We start from the raw sequence: 20,737 nt of genomic DNA, 5'->3' as shown, positions 1-20,737 counted from the left end.
GGTGGGGCCTGGGACCCTGCCTAACCTGCAGTCGGTCCCTAGACTCTGCCTAACTTACGATGGGTCTCTGAACCCCGTCTAACCTACGCCAGGCTCCCCAGCCGCGGGCGCGGGGCCTGCGGCATCCCCCACACCCTGACTGACCGGTCCGCACGCTGCAGCATCTGCTGCTGCTGGGTAGTGGCAGAGGGCGTGGCGGGCTCCACGGCCAGGTAGGCGGAGCTGACGACGCAGCCGGCCGTGTTCTCAGCCAGCATGGTGTAATGACCCGTATCCTGCGGCTTCACGTCCTTCAGCGCCAGCGTCACCACCGAGTCCTGCTGCGAGATGGCGGCGCGCGGGCTCGGCCGCACGCGCGCGCCGTTCTTGAACCAGGTGATCTTGGGCGCCGGGTTGCCGACCAGGCGCGCCACGAAGGTCGCGTCGCCGCCCTCTGTGACCTTGCTGGCGCGCGGCTTGGCCTGCAGCTGCGGCGGGCTGACGGGGCCGGGCCGGCGGACCTCGGTCTGCGTCACCACGTCCGTCTCGCCGCGGTCGCGCCGGGTCAGCGCCTCGCGGAACTCCGACTCGCGGATCAGACGGTACTCGAACGTGTCCACGCGGAACTCCTGCGGAGGCGAGCACGTCCGCGTCAGCTGATATCGGGGCGAACGCAATGAACGCAGGGCATGGCACGGGCTGGGAAACTATTTGCCTATTGCATCGCTTAGTTCCGTCTGGATGGCCGATGCAGCCGTATCGGAACTTAACTGCGAAGAACTGCGCAAGGTTTGGTATCTGAGCATTCGCATCGGAAACTAACTTGCGTAAAGTCGGATTCTTGGATTTCACTCCACTACGAACTACGAACGATACAGGGAATTAACTAACATTCTATGACAACCCAGACCAGCAAGGTTGCTATCCCGCAGCTAAATGTGGTCAACAGTATGCGGAATTGTGCTTTCATGCCAAGGAAAAGATGTGAACTTCGTGGATCTGAAGTGTGTTGTGAGCCCTTGGTGAAATGGCACACCGATTGCCGTAAATTGAAAAATATATCGGTAACCTGACCTTGATCAAGCTTTCAAAACATTTCGGTCGCTGAAAGCAAGCAACTTAATCACGCTCAAATCTTTTTCGGTATCAAAAATAATTTACCTTTGAATGCTGAACTGATAGAGGTCACCCACTCAAAAATATTCAACCTTAAGTAATTCTTCCAACACCATGTGAGAGGGAGCATAAGGTTATACAATAAATTCCATATTTCAACATCAGCTGTAGTCAGCGATCACAATGTTGCTCGTAATATTGTCCCTGGCAAGAAACACTTCTATGCTATTTCCTGTACTTTAATTTGCAGTTTGTCTACGAGGCTAAATTATTTACAACTGAAGAGCAAGTTGCTGCAAGGGGCATCATTTCAAGTTATGATGACACAATGATGCGCATTAGACCATGTAGCGTGTATCAAATTCAACCTGAAGAGGCACGTCCTCTGTCCATGTAGTAATGTGCTCATCCCATCTGGGCTACCCTTCGTTAAGAGCTAGCCTCTTTTTAAACTTTGTATAAATTTCTATCTATGCCACCTCACTCGGCAAATGGGTGCAAGGAGCGTGACGAATGCAAACCTTATCACAATCATGGAGTGCCGTGTTTTCAGAAATGAGCGGCAGCAAGGCCTTGTACGAGAATGTGAATACGCAGTTATGATTCCAAGACTTGGCAGATTCCAAGACCAAGACACCTGCATGCTGTGGAGACATATCCAGAGAACACCAGCAAATGTTCGTAAGCCTCACATACTCTAGAATCACATTTGTATCCTTCTCGCACCACCATCCAATCAGCACCAACCACATGTGTTCCACCCCGAGACTGCAGCGATCCCGTCCTCCCCCCCGCCCCCCCCCCCCCCTCCGCCTGTCTCGGTCCCCGGGCCTGAGGCCGTCTGCAGTCGCCCCGGTCTGCTCACCTCCACAGCTCCGAACGGCGTGGTTTTGTACTGGCGGTCCGTCTTGGTGGTGGTGGTGGTGTGCCCCGAGGCGTCCGTCATCGAGGTGGTTTCCTGGCGCATCTGCATGCTGTGCTGCTGGCCCATCATGCGGTGCTGGCCACCCGGCAGCTGCCGCTGCAGCTGTCCCTGCTGCTGCAGCTGCACCTGTCCCTGCTGCTGCTGCACCTGTCCCTGCTGCTGCTGCTGCTGCAGGAATGCCGCTGTTGGGGGGCGGACCGGGCGGTTAGGGAGCAGAGTTAGAGTCTCCGACTGAAAGCCGCATAACGATAGCATGCAACGTCCATTCACAGAAGGCACACAACAACGATATGTATCTGAAACTTAACCAGGATTCGCAGTCAACTTTACAATGTTCCAGAGTATAATTACCAGTGAGATCTGCCCCTGTGAGAGCGTATGACGCTTGTTCCAACTTGTTCTTCCCCACGTGCCATTACCTCCCTTCCCCTCTTTGCATCGGTCCCTCAGCCCCTGCCATCCCCTGTCTGGCCGGCTCCTGGCGGCGCCCTCACCCTCCGGCTGGATGTAGACGGTGCAGACGGCCTCGCCGTACTGGTTGGTGGCCATGCAGGTGTACTCGCCCTCGTCGCCCGGCCCGATGCGGTTGATCAGCAGGCTGACGTCACCCGTCAGCTGGTTGTGTTTCAGCTGGTACTTGAAGGACGCTGCCGGACAGAGGTCTCAGATAAGGCCCGAAAGGGTGCTTTTAATGCTGGCATTTTCTCCACGTTCTTCGAAGCAGACACTCCGGTAGTGGACAATAACAGTGTCCTCCATTTGGTGGAGGAGAGGAGATGCTGTTTCAGAGCTGTTTTGGTGAGCGTGTCGTTGGTTTGGGCTCTGAGACCTGGCACTTTGACAGCGAACCAACAAATAGTGATTGTTTTTGATGGTTCTAAAACCGAGGCAGGCGACTGTGCAGTGACTATGGGCTTCTCGACTCGTATCCGTCCAAAAAAGTACACTGCATGCATGTTTGACCATTGCAAATTTGACGTATGGTTTGTTATCGTGTTATTATCCAGTGTTTACAGGCATTATTTTTGAAAACAGTGGCAAAAGCCGAAGCGTGAGTACGACAATTGCTACTGCCTTTTGACAAATCGCCAACGCATGCCAGATAAACCTGCACCCCGCCACACAAAACCTCATTCGCGTGACGGTATAGGAAAATAAATACAATATCCATTTACGAAACTGCGAGAAGTGCGCAACATCAAGGCCGATCGGGGGCCGCTGCCTTGGCGACGTGACCCGTGTGACCCCCCCATGGGTGGTATCGCCTTCCCCGCCGGCCGGGCGGCCCAGGTGGCGGCCTTGTTTGGAGCGGGACCGGCGGCGGATCAGCCGCTCCCGCCGGCCCAACCCAAACGGCCGAGCAGATGCGGCTGTCGTGTTTACGGCCCGGTCAGAGGCCGCCCGCCAGCCGGTGGTTGGCAGCCGGAGCGGCCCACCTGGACCAGACGCCGCTTCACACGCCCGGCCGCCGGCCGGCGGCCGACCCGCGCTGCGGGACCCGACCACCGCGGAACAATGGGCCGCACCGGGCCCCGCCCACTGCAGAGCAGTGCGCTGCACAGGGACCCGCCCACCACAGAACAATGCGCCGCACCGGGACCCATCTCACCGCAGAACAATACACCGCACCGGGACCCATCCCACCGCAGAACAATACACCGCACCGGGACCCATCTCACCGCAGAACAATACACCGCACCGGGACCCATCTTACCGCAGAAAAATACACCGCACCGGGACCCATCTCACCGCAGAACAATACACCGCACCGGGACCCATCTCACCGCAGAACAATACACCGCACCGGGACCCATCTCACCGCAGAACAATACACCGCACCGGGACCCATCTCACCGCAGAACAATACACCGCACCGGGACCCATCTCACCGCAGAACAATACACCGCACCGGGACCCATCTCACCGCAGAACAATACACCGCACCGGGACCCATCTCACCGCAGAACAATACACCGCACCGGGCCCCGCCCACTGCAGAACAGTGCGCCGCACAGGGACCCCGCCCACCGCAGAACAATACACCGCACCGGGATCTCGCCCACCGCAGAACAATGCGCCACGATTCTGTGGCATGCCGGCGGCGGTGCGAGCTGACGCATTGTTCTTAGCATGACTTCAGCCACTCGTAGTCGTACTAGTGAGAGTTTAGTGAACACGGCTCCTGTGTTGGTAATTTGGCTTTCCTGTTTAAGGCAGATAACATGTCAACAACGTGTTTGTTGGCCTAAGTTCGCATTCAACAAAATTTTGCCTCTACTTCACGTCACTTGATACTCAAACAGCCGCCCACCGACCATTAAAAATACTTAAGGATTGAAGCAAGTCATAAATGATTCTTGTAAATGTGGTTCCTCGGTCATGTCATGATTTTAGTGACTAATGATATCATTAGTTGAACTGCAAGTTAGTGGAATCTGGAGCAAAGTTCGTAGGCTTTTTATGCTGATTATCAGATGCAAAACCTCATATCAAGAGCACAACTACAGCACCCCAACAACTCGGCCGCACGCATTAGTGCGTTTAACCTAATTAACATAATTCGAATCAAAATTCAGATCTCTCCCACATTGAGGGAATCATACGCTAATTCAAACGCATTACTTCCCATCTACCTTCAAACAATAATTAGCTCAAAACCGCGACTGGCTGCTGCTTACAAAGTAGAGTGTTTACAGGCACTTTATGCGATGTTGAGAGAAATGCGGATACCGTTAAAGTTGTTTTATTTTTTTGGCTGTTTGTTTTAACTAACCGTGCTGCTTTTAGCACGAATGGTGGCCACTATCTGTATCCCATATATCACACTCATCAAACGTTGCCGCACAATGGTGTAGCCACATATTCACATGGACGGTTCTGTACAGCTGTTTGAGGATACAGATAGTACCGGTAACCTTTTTGTTTGTGTTCTGGTGATAAATTACCATTTTGCAACCTTCTTTCTGTTTTTCTATTATTCTGAATCGTCCTATGCTGATCACTTACAATTCCGCCGGTTACTAAAACAATCACCATTCATCTGCCATGCAAGCAAACAGGCATTGTTTACACGGCCCACTATCTTCGATAGCTTCATGGTAAACAGCTTAATCGCTTTCATAAAATCCTTACATCCAGTGACAGATCCAAAGGGAAGGGAAAGGTGGAGGCACAGGCCTTGTCCCTTTTTCTTCTATGGAAGACCCTTTAGGAATCCCAAGCGACCTATAACCGGCTGAACGGAAGCAAGTTTTAGCACAAAAGGCAAAATTGGACAACGGCCAGGAAGTGAAAAAATAAAGAGCCAATGAGCAGACAACAATAAATCCTCAGTGATCAAGCGGGTGGTCGTTAGAGAGGAACTAAGGCTGACTATGCTGTTCCGAGGTCCCGCGCTGTTACCGGGGACATTACATGTCTACTTAAGCGGGACACCACGATCGCTAAAGAGCCTTCCACGTTGTCGTTGATTTCCTTTAGTTTCTCGGAGAGCCCTACGCTGTTGTTGGGGACCATACATGCTGACCTACCGAGAACACTCTTGATCGATCAGAGTTCCGCCGTACTTGGCTACTTTCTATTTCCTCGGAGGACCCTACGCTGTTGTGGGGCATCCTCCATGTTCATCTACCAAGGCACACCCATCGTTAAGGTGCCCACCACATTGATCTTGGGTTCATTTCGTTTCATTGAAGGATCCCACGCTGTTAACAGGAACCCTTTTGTTGACCTGCCGGAGCACCCTTGATCACTCAGGTGTCTTCAGCATTGGTCTTGGGTCTCCCATATCCACAGGGAGCCTACACTGCTAGTGAGGGCTCTACATGCTAATCGACTGGGACACTCTTAATGACCCCGGGCCTTCCACATCGGTGTTGAGCTCTTGCCAGGAGGTCAAAGGAACATCACACTATTGCCGAATGTCTTTTGCCGCTGATGGTGTCACGCCTCCTCAGATGTACGTGCTTGCATCAAGGGATTAATGAATACCTTTCCGAGATCTACAGGATGGTGATCTTTCTTGGCGTCTCAGCTGCAGATAGTATTAGTCACTTACGCTCCGAATAAGGTTGCCTCGGTTTTCGAGTACTTGCCTAAGATCATTTGCTGTGCCGGTGACGTTGTATGTTTCATTTTCCTTGTTAAATATGAGACACCAGCTTTACTTGTGCATCACGTTCTTAACATATATAAGACGCTAACATATTTCATAGTCCTTCATTATAGTCCAAAGAAAACAACTCTGCATTCGTCATCAGCCATCAGCAGATCCCAACATCGACTAGCCGGACTGGATGATGAACGCACTCTATGTGTGCACCTACATACCACGTCTACGCCAAAATGTCATGCCTATGCCTATATATGACGCAAATTTTCCTCTAGGGCTGCGCAAAAAAAGATGGTTTCCTGTAAAAAAACATGAGAGTCAATTTGAATAGCGAAAATACGTTGATTTTTTAGGGGAGGGCACCCAGCCTTCACGTATTTCCGGATCCACCACTGCATATTGCGTAAAAAGCTTAAAATAACACAAAGTCATCAGAATCGGAGCCACAAACGGTGGTGGCAAGGCCAATCAGCAAGGAAATGAGCATAGTACATTTAGAACTGTAAAACAGAACCTGAAATGGTATGAACTGCCATTTCCAAAACATAACGAAAAGACATCAGACAAATAGTTGCATGTGCCATGTCTATGCATGCCTACGATCAGACAAACTCCATAACATGACAATTTACATGACAGCGTTATGTTAAATGTATAACCTCTTTATTCTTGTAATCGGCTTTCGTGGCTAGCATTACGTTCATGAGTTTCCTGGGTTTCATGGGTTTCGAAGCTTTCATGGACTCTAAGCAATACATACATTGTGGAGCGAATGAGCAGCCGTTTGGAAACAGGGGAGACAAACAGTGGTGGGTAGATCAGTGGATTTATATGCCGCTAGATGTATTTCACTGACTACCGTCTGTCTGTTAGACGAGGGATATCGCGCATACAACGGCACCTGCCGTAATCCATAAAATTAGCGTTTGCTGTGAGTTACAGGGACTTCTAATAAGAACAGCAGGGAATGATAACGCGAGACTGCGGCAAAAGCCTGACAAGCTGCGATGCATGTGCCGGGCGACACCAGCCGGCCGACGCCGGCGGCACGAGGCTGTGCCGCAAGACACGCGAGCCGTGCGGTACAGTGGACTTTGCAGTGAAAACTCGCGCTGCTGTAGCTTAGCATCCGAACATTTTCCGAAGCATTTATTTGAAGCCGATTACTTCACGTGCACATTTCCGATCGCCAATTTTGGACCTTTAAAAATTTGGTTTAAAAAGTCGCATATATTAAGCTTGATTGCTGCCGATGTTTTTAGGTAGAGTTACGTTAGAATGGAGTGAATTAAATCCGGTTCAGCAAAGCTGAGAAAGGCTTGGTTAGGTTTAGTTAGGTTAGGTAGGGTGATTGGTGATGCCGACCTATGCATGCGACTTCTTGTCGCACGAGCATAGTTTTGATGGCACAAGAAGACGGATGTAAAGTTGCCAAAAGCACGCAATGGAATATCTGTTAACATTAGGTCATACTGCATACAAGACCGCCCTCCTCGAACATATGCTTAAAACGCGAAGGTATAGCACAGTCCCATTGGAACGGTGCTTACCTTAAAAAGCGGTTCCAGTTAACAGCGATGTAGAAATATGCGTTTGCCTTCCGACAGCATTTTCATCGAGCGTCCTCAGGCAGTTTGATGCTTGTTTAATAGACAACGCAGCCGAAGCCCACGTACATTCGGGTAACAGCGTAGACTCACCTTGAATGGGGCGACCCTGGCGTGTCCATGATATGTTGGGCTTTGGGTTACCGCGCACCTTGCCCTCGAACAGAGCGTTGCCGCCCTGAGCGAAGCGGGCATTTTGGAAGATCTGTTCGAAAACAGGCGGAGACGCTCCACCGCCGACCCTGAAACAGACGTGTTCATCAACTCAGACGCCAAAGGCAGAGGCGTGCGTCAACTAAGATGTCAGAGGCGGAGACGCGCGTCAGCTCAGACGTCAGAGGCGGAGGCGCGCGTCAACTCAGGCGGCAGAGACGGAGGCGCGCGTCAGCTCAGACGTCAGAGACGGAGACGCGCGTCAGCTCAGACGTCAGAGACGGAGACGCGCGTCAGCTCAGACGTCAGAGACGGAGACGCGCGTCAGCTCAGACGTCAGAGGCGGAGACGCGCGTCAGCTCAGACGTCAGAGGCGGAGACGCGCGTCATCTCAGACGTCAGAGGCGGAGGCGCGCGTCAGCTCAGACGTCAGAGGCGGAGACGCGCGTCAGCTCAGACGTCAGAGGCAGAGGCGCGCGTCAGCTCAGACGTCAGAGGCGGAGACGCGCGTCAGCTCAGACGTCAGAGGCAGAGGCGCGCGTCAGCTCAGACGTCAGAGACAGAGGCGCGCTTCAGCTCAGACGTCAGAGACAGAGGCGCGCTTCAGCTCAGACGTCAGAGGCGGAGACGCGCGTCGGCTCAGACGTCAGAGGCAGAGGCGCGCGTCAGCTAAGATGTCAGGGGCAGAGGCCGCGCGTCAGATGCATAGTTGACGCCATTCCGGCTATTCTGAACGTCTCAGGGCGTCGTGGCAGCACCCAAATCAGAAGAAAAGACTATGTATGCCACGTGGGGGAATTAACTGCATAACAGATGTGACATACACGCTAACCTGAATCCGCTGATTTGCGGTATCCGCACAGCTCTGGAGCTTTTGCCTTAGCATTACAAATGATTTTTTGGCTAAGCATTGTCCACTCATGACCATAAGCATAGCTTGAAGCGTTGAGGTTTGACGCCATAACTAATGTTTGCTACATAACGTCGTTTAAAAGGTACCTTTTGGTGTATGAAACGTCGATAATTGTCAAAATAAGAACCCTGAACTAGTAATGATCAGAAACCCGGAGCCGGGGCCCTTCTGGCGTATGTGAAGAAACTCCAAATGCTGCTTTGTTGCACACAACAATTTAAAATTAAGGAGAAAGATGCATTGTCTGACGTAAAATGAAGATCACGATATCAGAGACGAGCATGGTCGTGATGTTAACACGCGCCCGGGTGGCCGGTTAAATACCCTCCGCTCGGGTGGGCGTCAATTTGACCCCCCTGAGATCTCAGGAACTAAGAGAGCTAGAGACACCAAATTCACAGAATGTGTTGAACTGCACGTGAACTCACTTAGGTTACAGTTCGAGGTTCCTAGATCATGACCTTCGGGTCAAATAAGGTAAAACAAGGTCAAATTCCAGATTGGTCTCCAAAGGGCTCCAAGAACCTAGATAGCTGTCCTAAGCAAAAGGTCACATGTTTATTTAAGGTCAGTGACCTTGCTGACCTTTTGAAGTTTATGGTAACCAAAAGCATACAAGACCCTCTTGAGTTTAGCATTTGGATAAGTGACAAAGATTACGCTAGGCAGTATGTTCCTAAAAACAGAGTGTGGACCTGAGTTATTCCCGGTCAGTGACCTATTCTGAACTTTAAGAAGTCTATGGAAGGTGTATAATGCAGTTCCTGTTAGCAATAAATTCAAAATGAGCGCCAGGAAGTACTCCATACAGCGAGCGCTTCAGTAATAAGACAGGTTGATGTTAACCTTGATCTGACCTACATGCCTGACCTTTGGTCGATGTAATTTGTTCATTCAATTTCCGTGTTGGCTAAGGAATTATCTCAGAGATGTATGGCTTCGTCTAACGCTCCGTTGTTGGATCAGATTGAACGATTCCCTTGAAATCGCCTTCGCTGAAATCATAGACTGACTGACCTGCCATAGGTCAGCGACCTTACAAGGTAAACATAATTTTCTAATACCGGACAATCCGCTATTTAATTGTCTACACCAATGCAAAATTTGGCGTGATCACACCATGCCGTTCAGAAACTATTCCGGAAAAGCCGTCGGGGTGGGGGGGGGGGGTCAATTTGACACCGCACCCGAGCGCTTGTTAAAAAAGGTAACAGAGATACGAGTACAAGTACTAGTATGGACATGATGTTCATAATCCGTAAGTAATTACAAACAGACGCCCTTGGGAAGGCATGCACCTTTGAGACTCATCAGCGAGTGGAAACGCACGCTTTTCTGAGAGTTTAGCAGGCAAAGAGGTTCACTGATGGCGCATGCGATGAGGAGGTTCATCTGCTATTTCATAGATCACGTTCCATAAAACTGGTTGGCTGTGGCCTGACAAGGCCTGGCCGTCTCTCTCAGAGAATTGATACACTTCGAGCAATGAGGGATTGAGTCTTTGACCTTCAGTGATTGTGACCACCGAGGTATTGGGAAATTGTTGTCATACACCTTCGTGAATTTTTGTTGGTTTCGTCTCGCTCACTTCAGGCTCCAGTACTTCGCATCCGACACCATTTTTTTCAGGGCCGCCTTGGCCGCCTGTCATAAATTACTGACGTCTCTATTTTAGACCGAGTAGCGTGCACTGGCTGGACGATGCGTAAAGGCGGGACTCCTACACTGTGAAAGTAAGCTTGAAGCCGGTACCCACTCTGGTTGCCGATATCTGGCATTCACCCCCCCCCCCCAAAAAAAAACTATGCCAGGTGATTCATAGTTTCCACTGGAGGGCGCATGACATACTGCAGACAGTGATTTAATTTGTGCTGATACAGTTGTTCGCTCTCCCGCTAAAATTGTACTGATTGGTCGCTGAAACCACAGGCTGCCACTGTATCTAACGGCTAATACCGATTCCTTTCGTTGTTGTGCAGCTTTTCGAAACTTGCGAGTTTTACGTTTCTGAAGTAAATGCATGAACAAAGACAGGGGTCATTTTGAAATGCTGCAGCAAATTGATCCTTGGCCACATGGCTTTGCGTGCACATGGCTTCAAAAATAACAGCACAGCTTTAAATAAGCATTACAAATGTGCGAAGCACGCCTGCCACCTCACGAGCTACCGACACACGCACGCAGAGGAACACAGAGACCCCACCAAGCTGGCGGCGGGCGGAATTGGTGGGGTCGGCCAGTCACGACAGGGACTCGCTTATTGGGTGACGCGTGCGGGCACACTGCGAGGAGGACGCTTGTCTAGAGGTGCGGCATGTGCGGACGCTGCTGAGCACGTGTGACGGCGGTCTCAGCTGCGGCCGCGTGTGTATCCTAGTGGTGACGCCTCGCGCAGGTCGTAGTGCGCTGTCGGCAAACAGAACGTACGGATCTGTGCTGCTCAGGAATGATTCGGGCGTGTTTTGGTGATGAAGAGAAGCAGTCGTCTCTGGACTCGGGTGTGTTGTGGTGATATAGAGACGCAGTCCTCTCCGGACTCGGGTGTGTTGTGGCGATGAAGAGAAGTCTCCTCCGGATTCGGGTGTGGTGTGGTGATGAATAGAAGCAGTCTCCTCCGGATTCAGGTGTGTTGTGATGATGAAGAGAAGTCTCCTCCGGATTCGGGTGTGTTATGGTGATGAAGAGAAGCAGTCTCCTACGGATTCGGGTGTGTTGTGGTGATGAAAAAGGGCAGTCTCCTACGGATTCGGGTGTGTTGTGGTGATGACGAGGGGCAGTCTCCTCCGGATTCGGGTGTGTTGTGGTGATGAAAAATGGCAGTCTCCTACGGATTCGGGTGTGTTGTGGCGATGAAGAGAAGCAGTCTCCTCCGGACTCGGGCGTGTTATGGTGATGAAGAGAAGCAGTCTCCTACGGATTCGGGTGTGTTGTGGTGATGAAGAGAAGCAGTCTCCTCCAGATTCGGATGTGTTGTGGTGATGAAGAGAAGCAGTCTCCTCCGGACTCGGGCGTGTTATGGTGATGAAGAGAAGCAGTCTCCTCCGAACTCGGGCGTGGTATGGCGATGAAGAGAAGCAATCTCCTCCGGACTCGGGCGTGGTATGGCGATGAAGAGAAGCAGCCTCCTCCGGATTCGGGCGTGTTGTGGTGATGAAGAGAAGCAATCTCCTCCGGATTCGGATGTGTTGTGGTGATGAAGAGAAGCAGTTTCCTCCGGATTCGCCACGGAACATACTTACAAAGCCTGCGTCCGTTGACGTCTTCAACGGTAATAAGGACCAAAATAACCAAAAACACGCCAGTTTGCCACAGACTCGTGCAGCATGCTGCTAAAAATTCCATGACAGTTCGACCAGTGGTTGCAAGGATGTAAGTCTGTCATAAGAGTGGCTGGGCCGAGCAAAGCCACTACAGCTTCAGTTTTCGGTCAGTTGGCGTTGAAGGCATCAGTCATACTAAAATATCTTATTTTACCTCCATATGCAATACGAGAAATGCAATTCTGGAACTACATTTTTTTTCCAAACAAAATTATGCAGAACAGCGATCATGTAACGCCTCTGCACCTTTTCTATTCAGCTGACGACGTTGTGACATCGTAGCTTGCGGTACTACGGCATTTTTTAGTGCATGTGTACTCATCCCTTAAAGAGTCAGCCAATGTTAAAAAACAGAGCTTCAGAAGCAGAAAAATGAGGCTCAAAGACCAAGTTTTGAGGGGCAGATGCCTGATACTTAGGAGAACACAGATAGAACTAAGGCGTAAATACCCGAGACGTGACGACCTAGTCCTGAGCGATAAAACACAGGCGTGAGGTGTAAACGCCGAGCTACTGGTAAATGGGCACATGCCATATAGGCCAGGATGCAATGCTGATAAGATGTCAAGATAAGAAAACAAAAACTCGGTAGGGCTAATCCTCTAAAGGCAAGCTTGGCTCCGGCCCCACCGCAACACTGGCGTTTGAGGGAGTTATGTCTTGCGTGGTTTGCACTGCAGGAAATGCTGGCATGTGGCGAAGCATGTTTGAGGCAGTTCAACTTCTTTTAACTTCTTAAATCATCAATCCTGGTAACAACTAATGAACGAAGAAAGTAACAGTCTTATGAAAAAAATCCTTATTATCAAGTGCGCGTTCGAATTCCAGCGTGCACACAGTAAGCGTAGCTCACAGTGACATGAATGGAACAGTTGTGATCACTTAGTAATAATGAAAATGGGCCTGCGCCATACGGCTGTGATGTACTGGCAACACGACTGCACTAATGATTGTTGTTGACTCTGGCATGGTATCCCGTAATCGGCGTGCGGTTGACCGGTTGTGCGTCTTCTGGGACGGAATGAGATGGGTGGGCTAATAGATAAAAATACAAATAAGTGCACCTCTCGTGTTCCGGGGAAAATGATGTGTGCGCATTCCAACGGCACTGAGTATGAATCCCAGAACGGAATTATTATTTAGTCCGGCTGAATGAGAAGATCAGCTGAAAATCGACCAAATTAAGCTGACTTGCAGCGGCTATCGCACAACACTACGCGTAGAACCATTTTCAGTTCTGTCCGGCAAAACCCCGAAGGCAGGAATGCTAAATGAACTGGGTCAGGTCAAGTTGGCTGGTGGATTCTCCGTGCGCGTAGCAAATTCTGGGCGGCAAATACTCTTAACCCAAAGCCAGCCATGGAAACAATTCGGAATGAGCGTATCAAAAATCGTCCACGTTCCAGGATATCTCCGGCTCCATACAGAGAAACCAAACCATCCTTGTGCGGTTGCCGCGTGGTAAAATGGAGGGGAAGGGGCTGGTGACGCCGGGGTGGCCACGAGACCGGCACATGGATGAGAACCACAGCCTGCTCCCAGTAAAGCGAGGCCCACCGAGAATAACGGGTGGGGCGAATGAGTGAATGTGCGGTGATAAGGACCAGGGGAGGGTGATTCCGAAGCGAGGTAATTCCGTACCCAGCCCGCCCTGCTCATCACTGTGAGTGCTCTGACCACTGGACATGACGTCGGACTGCAGGCAGGGTGCTGGTGTCTTAAAGTGACGAGGGAAGGCGGCGCCTTAGATGTTCTCTCCCGCTTTCTGTTGCTGTTCTTGATTAGGCCCCGATACTACAGATCGTGCGATGAGTAGTCGTGCTCCAGCGGGCGCAATAAATAGGTTACAAAATTATAAGCACGATCTCATAAGAAAGTAGCGGCACATAGCCACCAGAGCTGAGCATTTGCTAAGCTTACCTACATCCACCATCTGTCATACGTCACTCTGGTTTTGAATACTCATTGGATCAGCCATTCAAATACGTTTCAACCAAATAAGTTGTGCAAAACAAAGTCGAAGAAGTTCGAGGCATGCCCTTCTCGTCCACCATCGCTATATTCTTCTCTACTCGCCCAGAATGCCTGCTTCAACTACGCTTGATCTAGGCCTGCTGAAGATTCCCCTGACTCGCTGCAACTTTATGACGCATCAAAAAGTAAGTATTGTTATCGATGCCGGTTACAAAATAGCATTTCCTGTCTCTTTATTTTTCACACACATCATGCCTTGCCTTGAATTTATTCACACTTTTTATCCGCATTGCGCTCTTCTCCTTCGGCTTCTACTGCACGGCTTACGCTGTTCACACAGCATGCTGGCATTGTCAAGAGCGTTCCGAGTGAAATCAACGGTTACAAGAAACAACAGAAACATGGTACACGTCGCTACTCAAGAGTCGTTTTTAATGCACTAGCTAAGGCAAACACAGTGGCAGCTCTTCTGTGTCACAGCACCAGCGCCGGACGGACGAGACAGGCAGTGCAGTTAGGACAGACATTAGAGAATGCTGACCTACGACTACATCTCGGCAGGCAAAGTCTTGGGGCTGGTTAGCGACGCACACAGACGACAGCGTGCTGACGGGGCGGGCGTGAAGAGAGCAGTTCGAGGGACGGACAGGGGTCAGATGAAGGTCGGGTACGTTTACTCACGGCATGGTTCGCTGTTGCCCAGACGACTGCTGCTGGACTGAAACAGAAGGAGAGAGATGGCGTCAGGCCACTGCAGGGAAGCACGAGGTAGGTGCTGACAAGGGCGACTTCACACCTAATGCAAGGCGTGATTCGAAAACACATAGCACGTGAAAACAACGAGAAAAATAGATGTGAATGAACCGAGGCATTGGCAGGAATTGTTTCGAGCGGTAGAATAGGTCAATTAGGGCTACGCAGCGAATTTGACGTAGCCATCATTTCAGTTTGGCTACTTTTTTGCCCCAAAAAGTAGCGTAAGAGCAGCGTAAAAAACGCTGACGTTTAAGTACATCGAATAGGTCTCCTTGGTTAACCTCACTCAGTCTGGAGGTAACCATGATCGTAAAGATCCATGATCGTATAATCCTGCCCTGAAGAACATGGACACTTTGGTACGTTAAAAATGCGATTTGAACTGGACGCCAGCTTTCAGTGGCGAGCGCTTCCAGTCGGCCAAGAGAGGAATCTTCTGCCAACGGTCTCATAAGAAATGCGATGCACACAAATCATGTCTGAGAGAAAATAATCATCTATGCAGCGTCAACAGGTAGGCGTTAAATGGAATGTGTTGTTACCACATGCACTGTTATGCACCTGAGTCGCGTCGAAGATACTGAATGGACAATATCTTCCATAGCAGCCACAGGCAGGGCCGTGTTTCCTCTGACATTGAGGGTCCAGGCACGAGCGAGGCACCGTGAGTGTAATCTTGTAAATTGGTTTGTGTCTCCCGAATATAACCGCCGTGCAGAACACTTCTCTGGACCTACCAGCCGTTTGTGTGGTCATGTCCACCACAACAGGTAAGAATAAGCATACCTTACGTTTAGTCTTTGCTTATTTTTGACTAAAACACAGTTTTTTCCACCCTCATAAAGGACTAGACGTTAATATGTTGTGAAGCACTAGGGTAAAGGCTAGCAGGAGGTTTGACATGTTAGCAGATACGCCTCTCTTGAGCGGGGTCGTGTAACTACCGCCCAAGCCGCGCCCGGCCAACGGCCATCTCTCGCAGCCTGCCTGCCCCGTGAGCACCTCCCCAGCTGCCGGCGCCGGTGCTGCGGCAGCCCGGCGCGCCGGTCGCCCGTCAGCCGGCCTGAGTCAGCGCTGGCAGGGGCTCGGCCGGCTGCTCAGGCCGCGCGCCCGGCCGCCACCGGCCGGGCAGGGTCGGACCGGCGCCCGGCCGCCGCTGGAGCCGGCACTATTCTTAGCCGCCGCGGCCGGGTTACCTTCCAGAGGATGACACAGCCGGCGCTGACTCACCTGCCCGCGCCCCCGGGCCACCTGATACGGCTGCCAGCGGCCGCGGCCCGCCGCGAGCACGTGCGCACGCGCCACGCACGCCACGGCGCCGACGCACGCGGCGCCGTCGGAGATGAATCGGTGCCCATGTGGTCCCCGCGGGGGCCTGCCCGCTGATGTGGTGCCCCGAGGGAGTCTGAGACAGGCTGTGACGGCGGCGGAGAGCGGGTGCTGTCGGTGGGTGACAGCTAGGGGCCCGCTGAGAAGCGCTCTTGTTTGACTAAAAATTGCAGACACGTTCACTGCGTGTTCTCCGGGGTTCGCGGCCGACACGGCGAGTACCTTAATAGCTTACATGACTCGCTGCGTCGGCCAAAGAGTCGCTATGGACTCACCGCATGACTTAAGGGGGTGATATGGTCTGAACTGTACTGACCCAGGAGTCATTACGGACCCAGTGCATGGGATCAGGAGTCCACGTGACCCGCCGTTCAGGCAGAGTCCCTCGTGGCCTACGGTTCGTGCCTGCCTCTTGTACGCTGGAAAATTATGGTGAATGAAGCAACAAATGAGTTCACATCGACATTGCGCTCAGGAAAGTGTGAGTGTGCTTTGACGATCTGATGGTGGCGACGTCAGGTTTCATCGAAATCGCCGTCTGTTAACATTTTGTCGATGGAACATGCTTCGGCAGTTTTAACACGAGTTTTCTGAGAATTTTTCAACGTGTGGCAAAGTGGTTCTCACTCGTGATGCTGGATACTCAGCAAATCTCTGGTTTTCAATAGTTAGCTACGACTTTTACCAGCGTGATCCAATAACTTCTGCAGTAGCTGAGCGAAGGTACAGAAAAGGGAAGACCACTATGGAAACGGTAAGTAGTTTGAACATGCACTGTAACCCAGCCCCAATTTCCTCATCGGTGCATGCTCTCTTTTGGTAAAACAGCGAGGCGATCAAAACTCACTGCCTAAATGCAATTTCCTGCATGGATAAAAGGTCGTAACAAACTCTTGCCAGCTAGCTGATGGTTTGTGTACAGCGCACCCCTTAAGCCTTAGTGACGAGTCAGTCAGTATTTCATCTTCAGTTGTGAGCTGCTTCAAAATCATCCTTTCTCTCCGCCAAGATTCCGCCAGGGAAATCTATGGAATCATTTCCTTTCCTAAAACTAAGCTTCCATCCACAGCAACCATTCAGAAAATGCTTTCATCGCCAAGTGTACGGGACCAAAGCCGAATTAAGAGACGACAGTAGCCCTGGACAAGAAACTGGTCGCGTTTCTCCAGCAGCCAGAGCTGTCGTCCGATATCTGACCGCCGGAACCCTCCAGGAACTACTAGCATAGCCGCGGACATCGGGACAGATATGCGCCAGCATAAATACTTAGACTCGGGCTGACCGGCCTGATTCAGCAGCCTCCGAAGCATGAGTGAAGGATGTCTAAACAAGCCGGTCTAATGCGTCGTGCTGAGCGCCTCGCATTGTAGGCTTAGTACGCCGTGGCTTGTTCAAAGGCGCGATCGACGCCGTCACCGTCACGCCACATCCTCCACCCACCCTCGGAGACCACCGGCAACTTCCGCTGCCAGGCACGTTGCGCAAGAACAACGAGAGACTCTGCGGTTTGTGTATGTTGGCGGCAAGACTAGCAGCGGCAGCCCAGCGGTGCACGTCGGCCACTTATAAGGCACCCCCGCCGAGCTCCCGCGACCGGCTTCGGAGCAGCTGGAGGACGTGCGGCGCCACGTGGCGGGCCCCGCCTACTCACAGTGTTGGTCCACTTGGTGGGTGGTAGGCTCCAGAGATCTCCAGCCGAGACCGAATCGCGAACGGCCCGCTCAGCGTCCTGCACCGACCCGGCACCGCCACTCGCACCGCACCAAGTGCCGCCTCCCGGCCGGCCACTCGCCTCCCGCTCTCTCCTGACTCATGGATATTTAGAAGGGTGTTGCTTTTATCAGTCATAGCCGCTAAAGATAGCCGACCGGCCTGGAGCCGGCCGGCGCGGCGGCGGCGGTGGCGGCGCGGCGCGGCGGTGGGCGGCGCAGCGGTGCCGGAGGAGCGCCCACTCGCCCCCGCCCTCCTCTGACGTCGACGCCGCGCGCGGCTGCAGCCGAGCAGGCCGCTCGTCAGCTGTCACGTCCCATCAGAGTACACACGGATGCCCGGCACGCGCCATCCAGACCCCCGCCATTGCCGGGCTTCACTCTTCATTAGGTTTATGGTCTCGCCAGGAACCCTCAGGGCTGGTCATGTTCGGTTTATTGGTAATTTGTAGGCATGCGCATAATGATCCTGGCCGAAAAATTGACACGAACGCCACGTTGCTCGTAGGTAGTTGCACTTTAACACGGCAGATCAGGGCATGTTGCAGAAGGCCCACACTCCGCTCAGGGAGTGTGCATCAAAAGACCTCAAGCCGGCTCAAGCCTCGCACGGTCCCCAGCTAGCGCATTCGGTTACCAGTACATAAGATTCAGAGCAATTCTCATGACCTTCTTCCTCGCTGATAGCTGGAGAGAAGGTAAAACAGGTATCTGCTGATTTGTTTGTCACAGACCTTTGTCTAGGCAATAGCAGCCGCTAATGCTAACTAGCCCACGCCCAAGGTCCACGGTTGACATGTTGGGGTAAGAGGGTTACTGTTTCGACAAAGCTTTGTGACCAGTATATCAATAGATCGTTATCTTTCCTTTCTCTTCAACTACCCACGATGGATAAGGATCAGATAAGTCGTCTTGTAATGTTGTGTTCCTCGCCGTTAAAACTCGAATAGTGCTACAGCACGGCAACCGCGCTGAACAGCTTAAGTGAAAGATGAGATGGGTTGACGACGATGTTCCGAGGCTACTTATTGATTGTAAGAAAAGGGAGACTGTGCAGCAGTTTGCTATTCGTTACATTTCTGTTTTTGTAGGAGCCATGCTCGAAACACTGCGGCAACTTTTACAAAAAAAACTACGTTCAACCTCACAGAATTTAAACGTACACATCCCGCTCTAACTAAGTAGAATAAATTTGCACTTGTACTGTTTGCCTGCCCTTGTGGCCCGTACGGGATGTTTGCGAATGTTTGCAACTGAGCCGACCGACTTCTGCTCGGTTCCGACTCGAAATTAGAGCATAATCGTCCTCATGAAGAAGGCAACAGCGTCTGACATTCAGCCTCTACCGCGCTGCCCCAGAGGCGTGTGTAGGTGCTGTGGCGGGGCTTAAACACTTTCTTGGTCGAGGTTAATTGTCCGTTTAACAGCACAGGTTAAAGCATCAAGTTTTGACCATACAACCGATGTTTGCCTATTAAGAGTCCGTCCATCGGTTACGTTACGCATTGAAGATGGACAAAGCGTAAGGGAAGCGTGGCCAGGGAGGGAGGGTAAGGTTTGGGACAGCATAGTGTTACGCTTAGATGGGGCTATACTGATTAAATCTTTAAACACAAATAAGATATTAAAGAAAAATATCATTGGCGTTCTATCATCAAAAGGTACAAGCCTGTTATTTGTTTCGTAGCCTAACTAATTTTTGGGTCAAAAGGAACGTTACTTTACGTAGTGTTACGCTTGTTACAGCGTAACCAGTTGGAGGGGGTCGCCCAGAATAACCAAGGCGCAACCAGGAGAGGAGTCCTGAAAACTGCCAAAAATGGATCACGTAATTCATGGCATAACCTAACGTCCTTTAACCAGCACCCTCCCAGTATTTCATTATTGTCAGCATAGCACCATTAAACTCATAATGCCGAAAACAGTAGGAGTTCAAGGTCTGTCTTGCTTATAGCAAGTGGTCAGACAACCATGGCCTTGAAATTTGCAGTGAGTTCGCGAATATCTGTCGCCACTTTACACCTCGGAGAAGCCAATAGCAAAACAGTTTATCTTCGTAGTCAACAGAGCACCTCCCGAGTTGCTGCACTTTCCGCAGCGGCGGTGACCTTCAGCCACGAGATGCCGGACGCCGATACGACTTCAGGGTTCCGATCAGTACATCCAATGCGTACGCCACCACCACAACGTCGTCAGACAGTAAGCCCCAACAGGCGGTGCTTTTCCAGAGTGCGAGCATGCTGGGATTTAACGTTTTCTGGTAGATGTGGCATTGCCAGCGTGCTGGGACTGAGATCATTTATAGACTGCAAGACTTCACAACAAGAGTTTAAGAAGCTTTTGGTTTTTGAAAGATGCTTTTTCCATTCATTAAGCATGCGCAGCTGAGCTGATAAACTGGTTGTGTAGCTGTAAGATGCACTTGAATATTTCCAACGCAGATGCATTTGTACCTAAAAATGCAATTTTTGGCACGTACAAAATAAGTTTTAAAAGGTTGCTGTCTTGAAATACAAAAAGGAACGAAAGTTCCATATTACAAAGAGCCCCGGTAGCGTCCAGTGTTTCGCGCCATGCTTGTTTTGTTTCATCACATTCCCATGCTTTGGTTACCCTTTGACCGTCCATCGAAAAAGGCATTCGACCTCACAACTGATATCGATACGGTGCATATCACGAGGTACCCTTCCATGCCGATAGCTTGTAATGTTTCAGCGACAGCTTAAGTGCTCGCCGTGGTGTCCTGAATTTGGTTTTTATCACTTACTATTCATTATTCTATGCCAGTGACCACTCACTCCATCCGGGAGAAGTGCCGCAGGGGCTCACGCCTCCGCCCAGCGGT

General features: G+C 51.2%; 1 protein-coding gene across 1 annotated transcript; it reads right to left on the bottom strand.

The window, feature by feature from the left end:
* Positions 1-83: 83 nt before the first annotated feature.
* On the bottom strand, positions 84-17,983 carry LOC119096657 (titin). Its single transcript, XM_037219553.1, has 6 exons — positions 17,835-17,983; positions 14,780-14,816; positions 7,832-7,980; positions 2,515-2,667; positions 1,961-2,202; positions 84-608 (listed from the first exon to the last, which is right to left on the bottom strand). The coding sequence occupies exons 2-6, from the start codon at positions 14,782-14,784 to the stop codon at positions 84-86; spliced, it is 1,074 nt and encodes a 357-aa protein (XP_037075448.1). The 5' UTR covers positions 14,785-14,816; positions 17,835-17,983.
* Between the last annotated feature and the right edge of the window lie 2,754 nt (positions 17,984-20,737).

This window comes from Pollicipes pollicipes, unplaced genomic scaffold (genome assembly GCF_011947565.3).
Source record: "Pollicipes pollicipes isolate AB1234 unplaced genomic scaffold, Ppol_2.1 Scaffold_4295;HRSCAF=5057_pilon_pilon_pilon, whole genome shotgun sequence".
NCBI classification, from domain to species: Eukaryota; Metazoa; Arthropoda; class Thecostraca; order Pollicipedomorpha; family Pollicipedidae; genus Pollicipes; species Pollicipes pollicipes.
The sequence above is the reverse complement of the archived record's forward strand: the minus strand, read 5'-3'. Positions and strand labels throughout refer to the sequence as shown.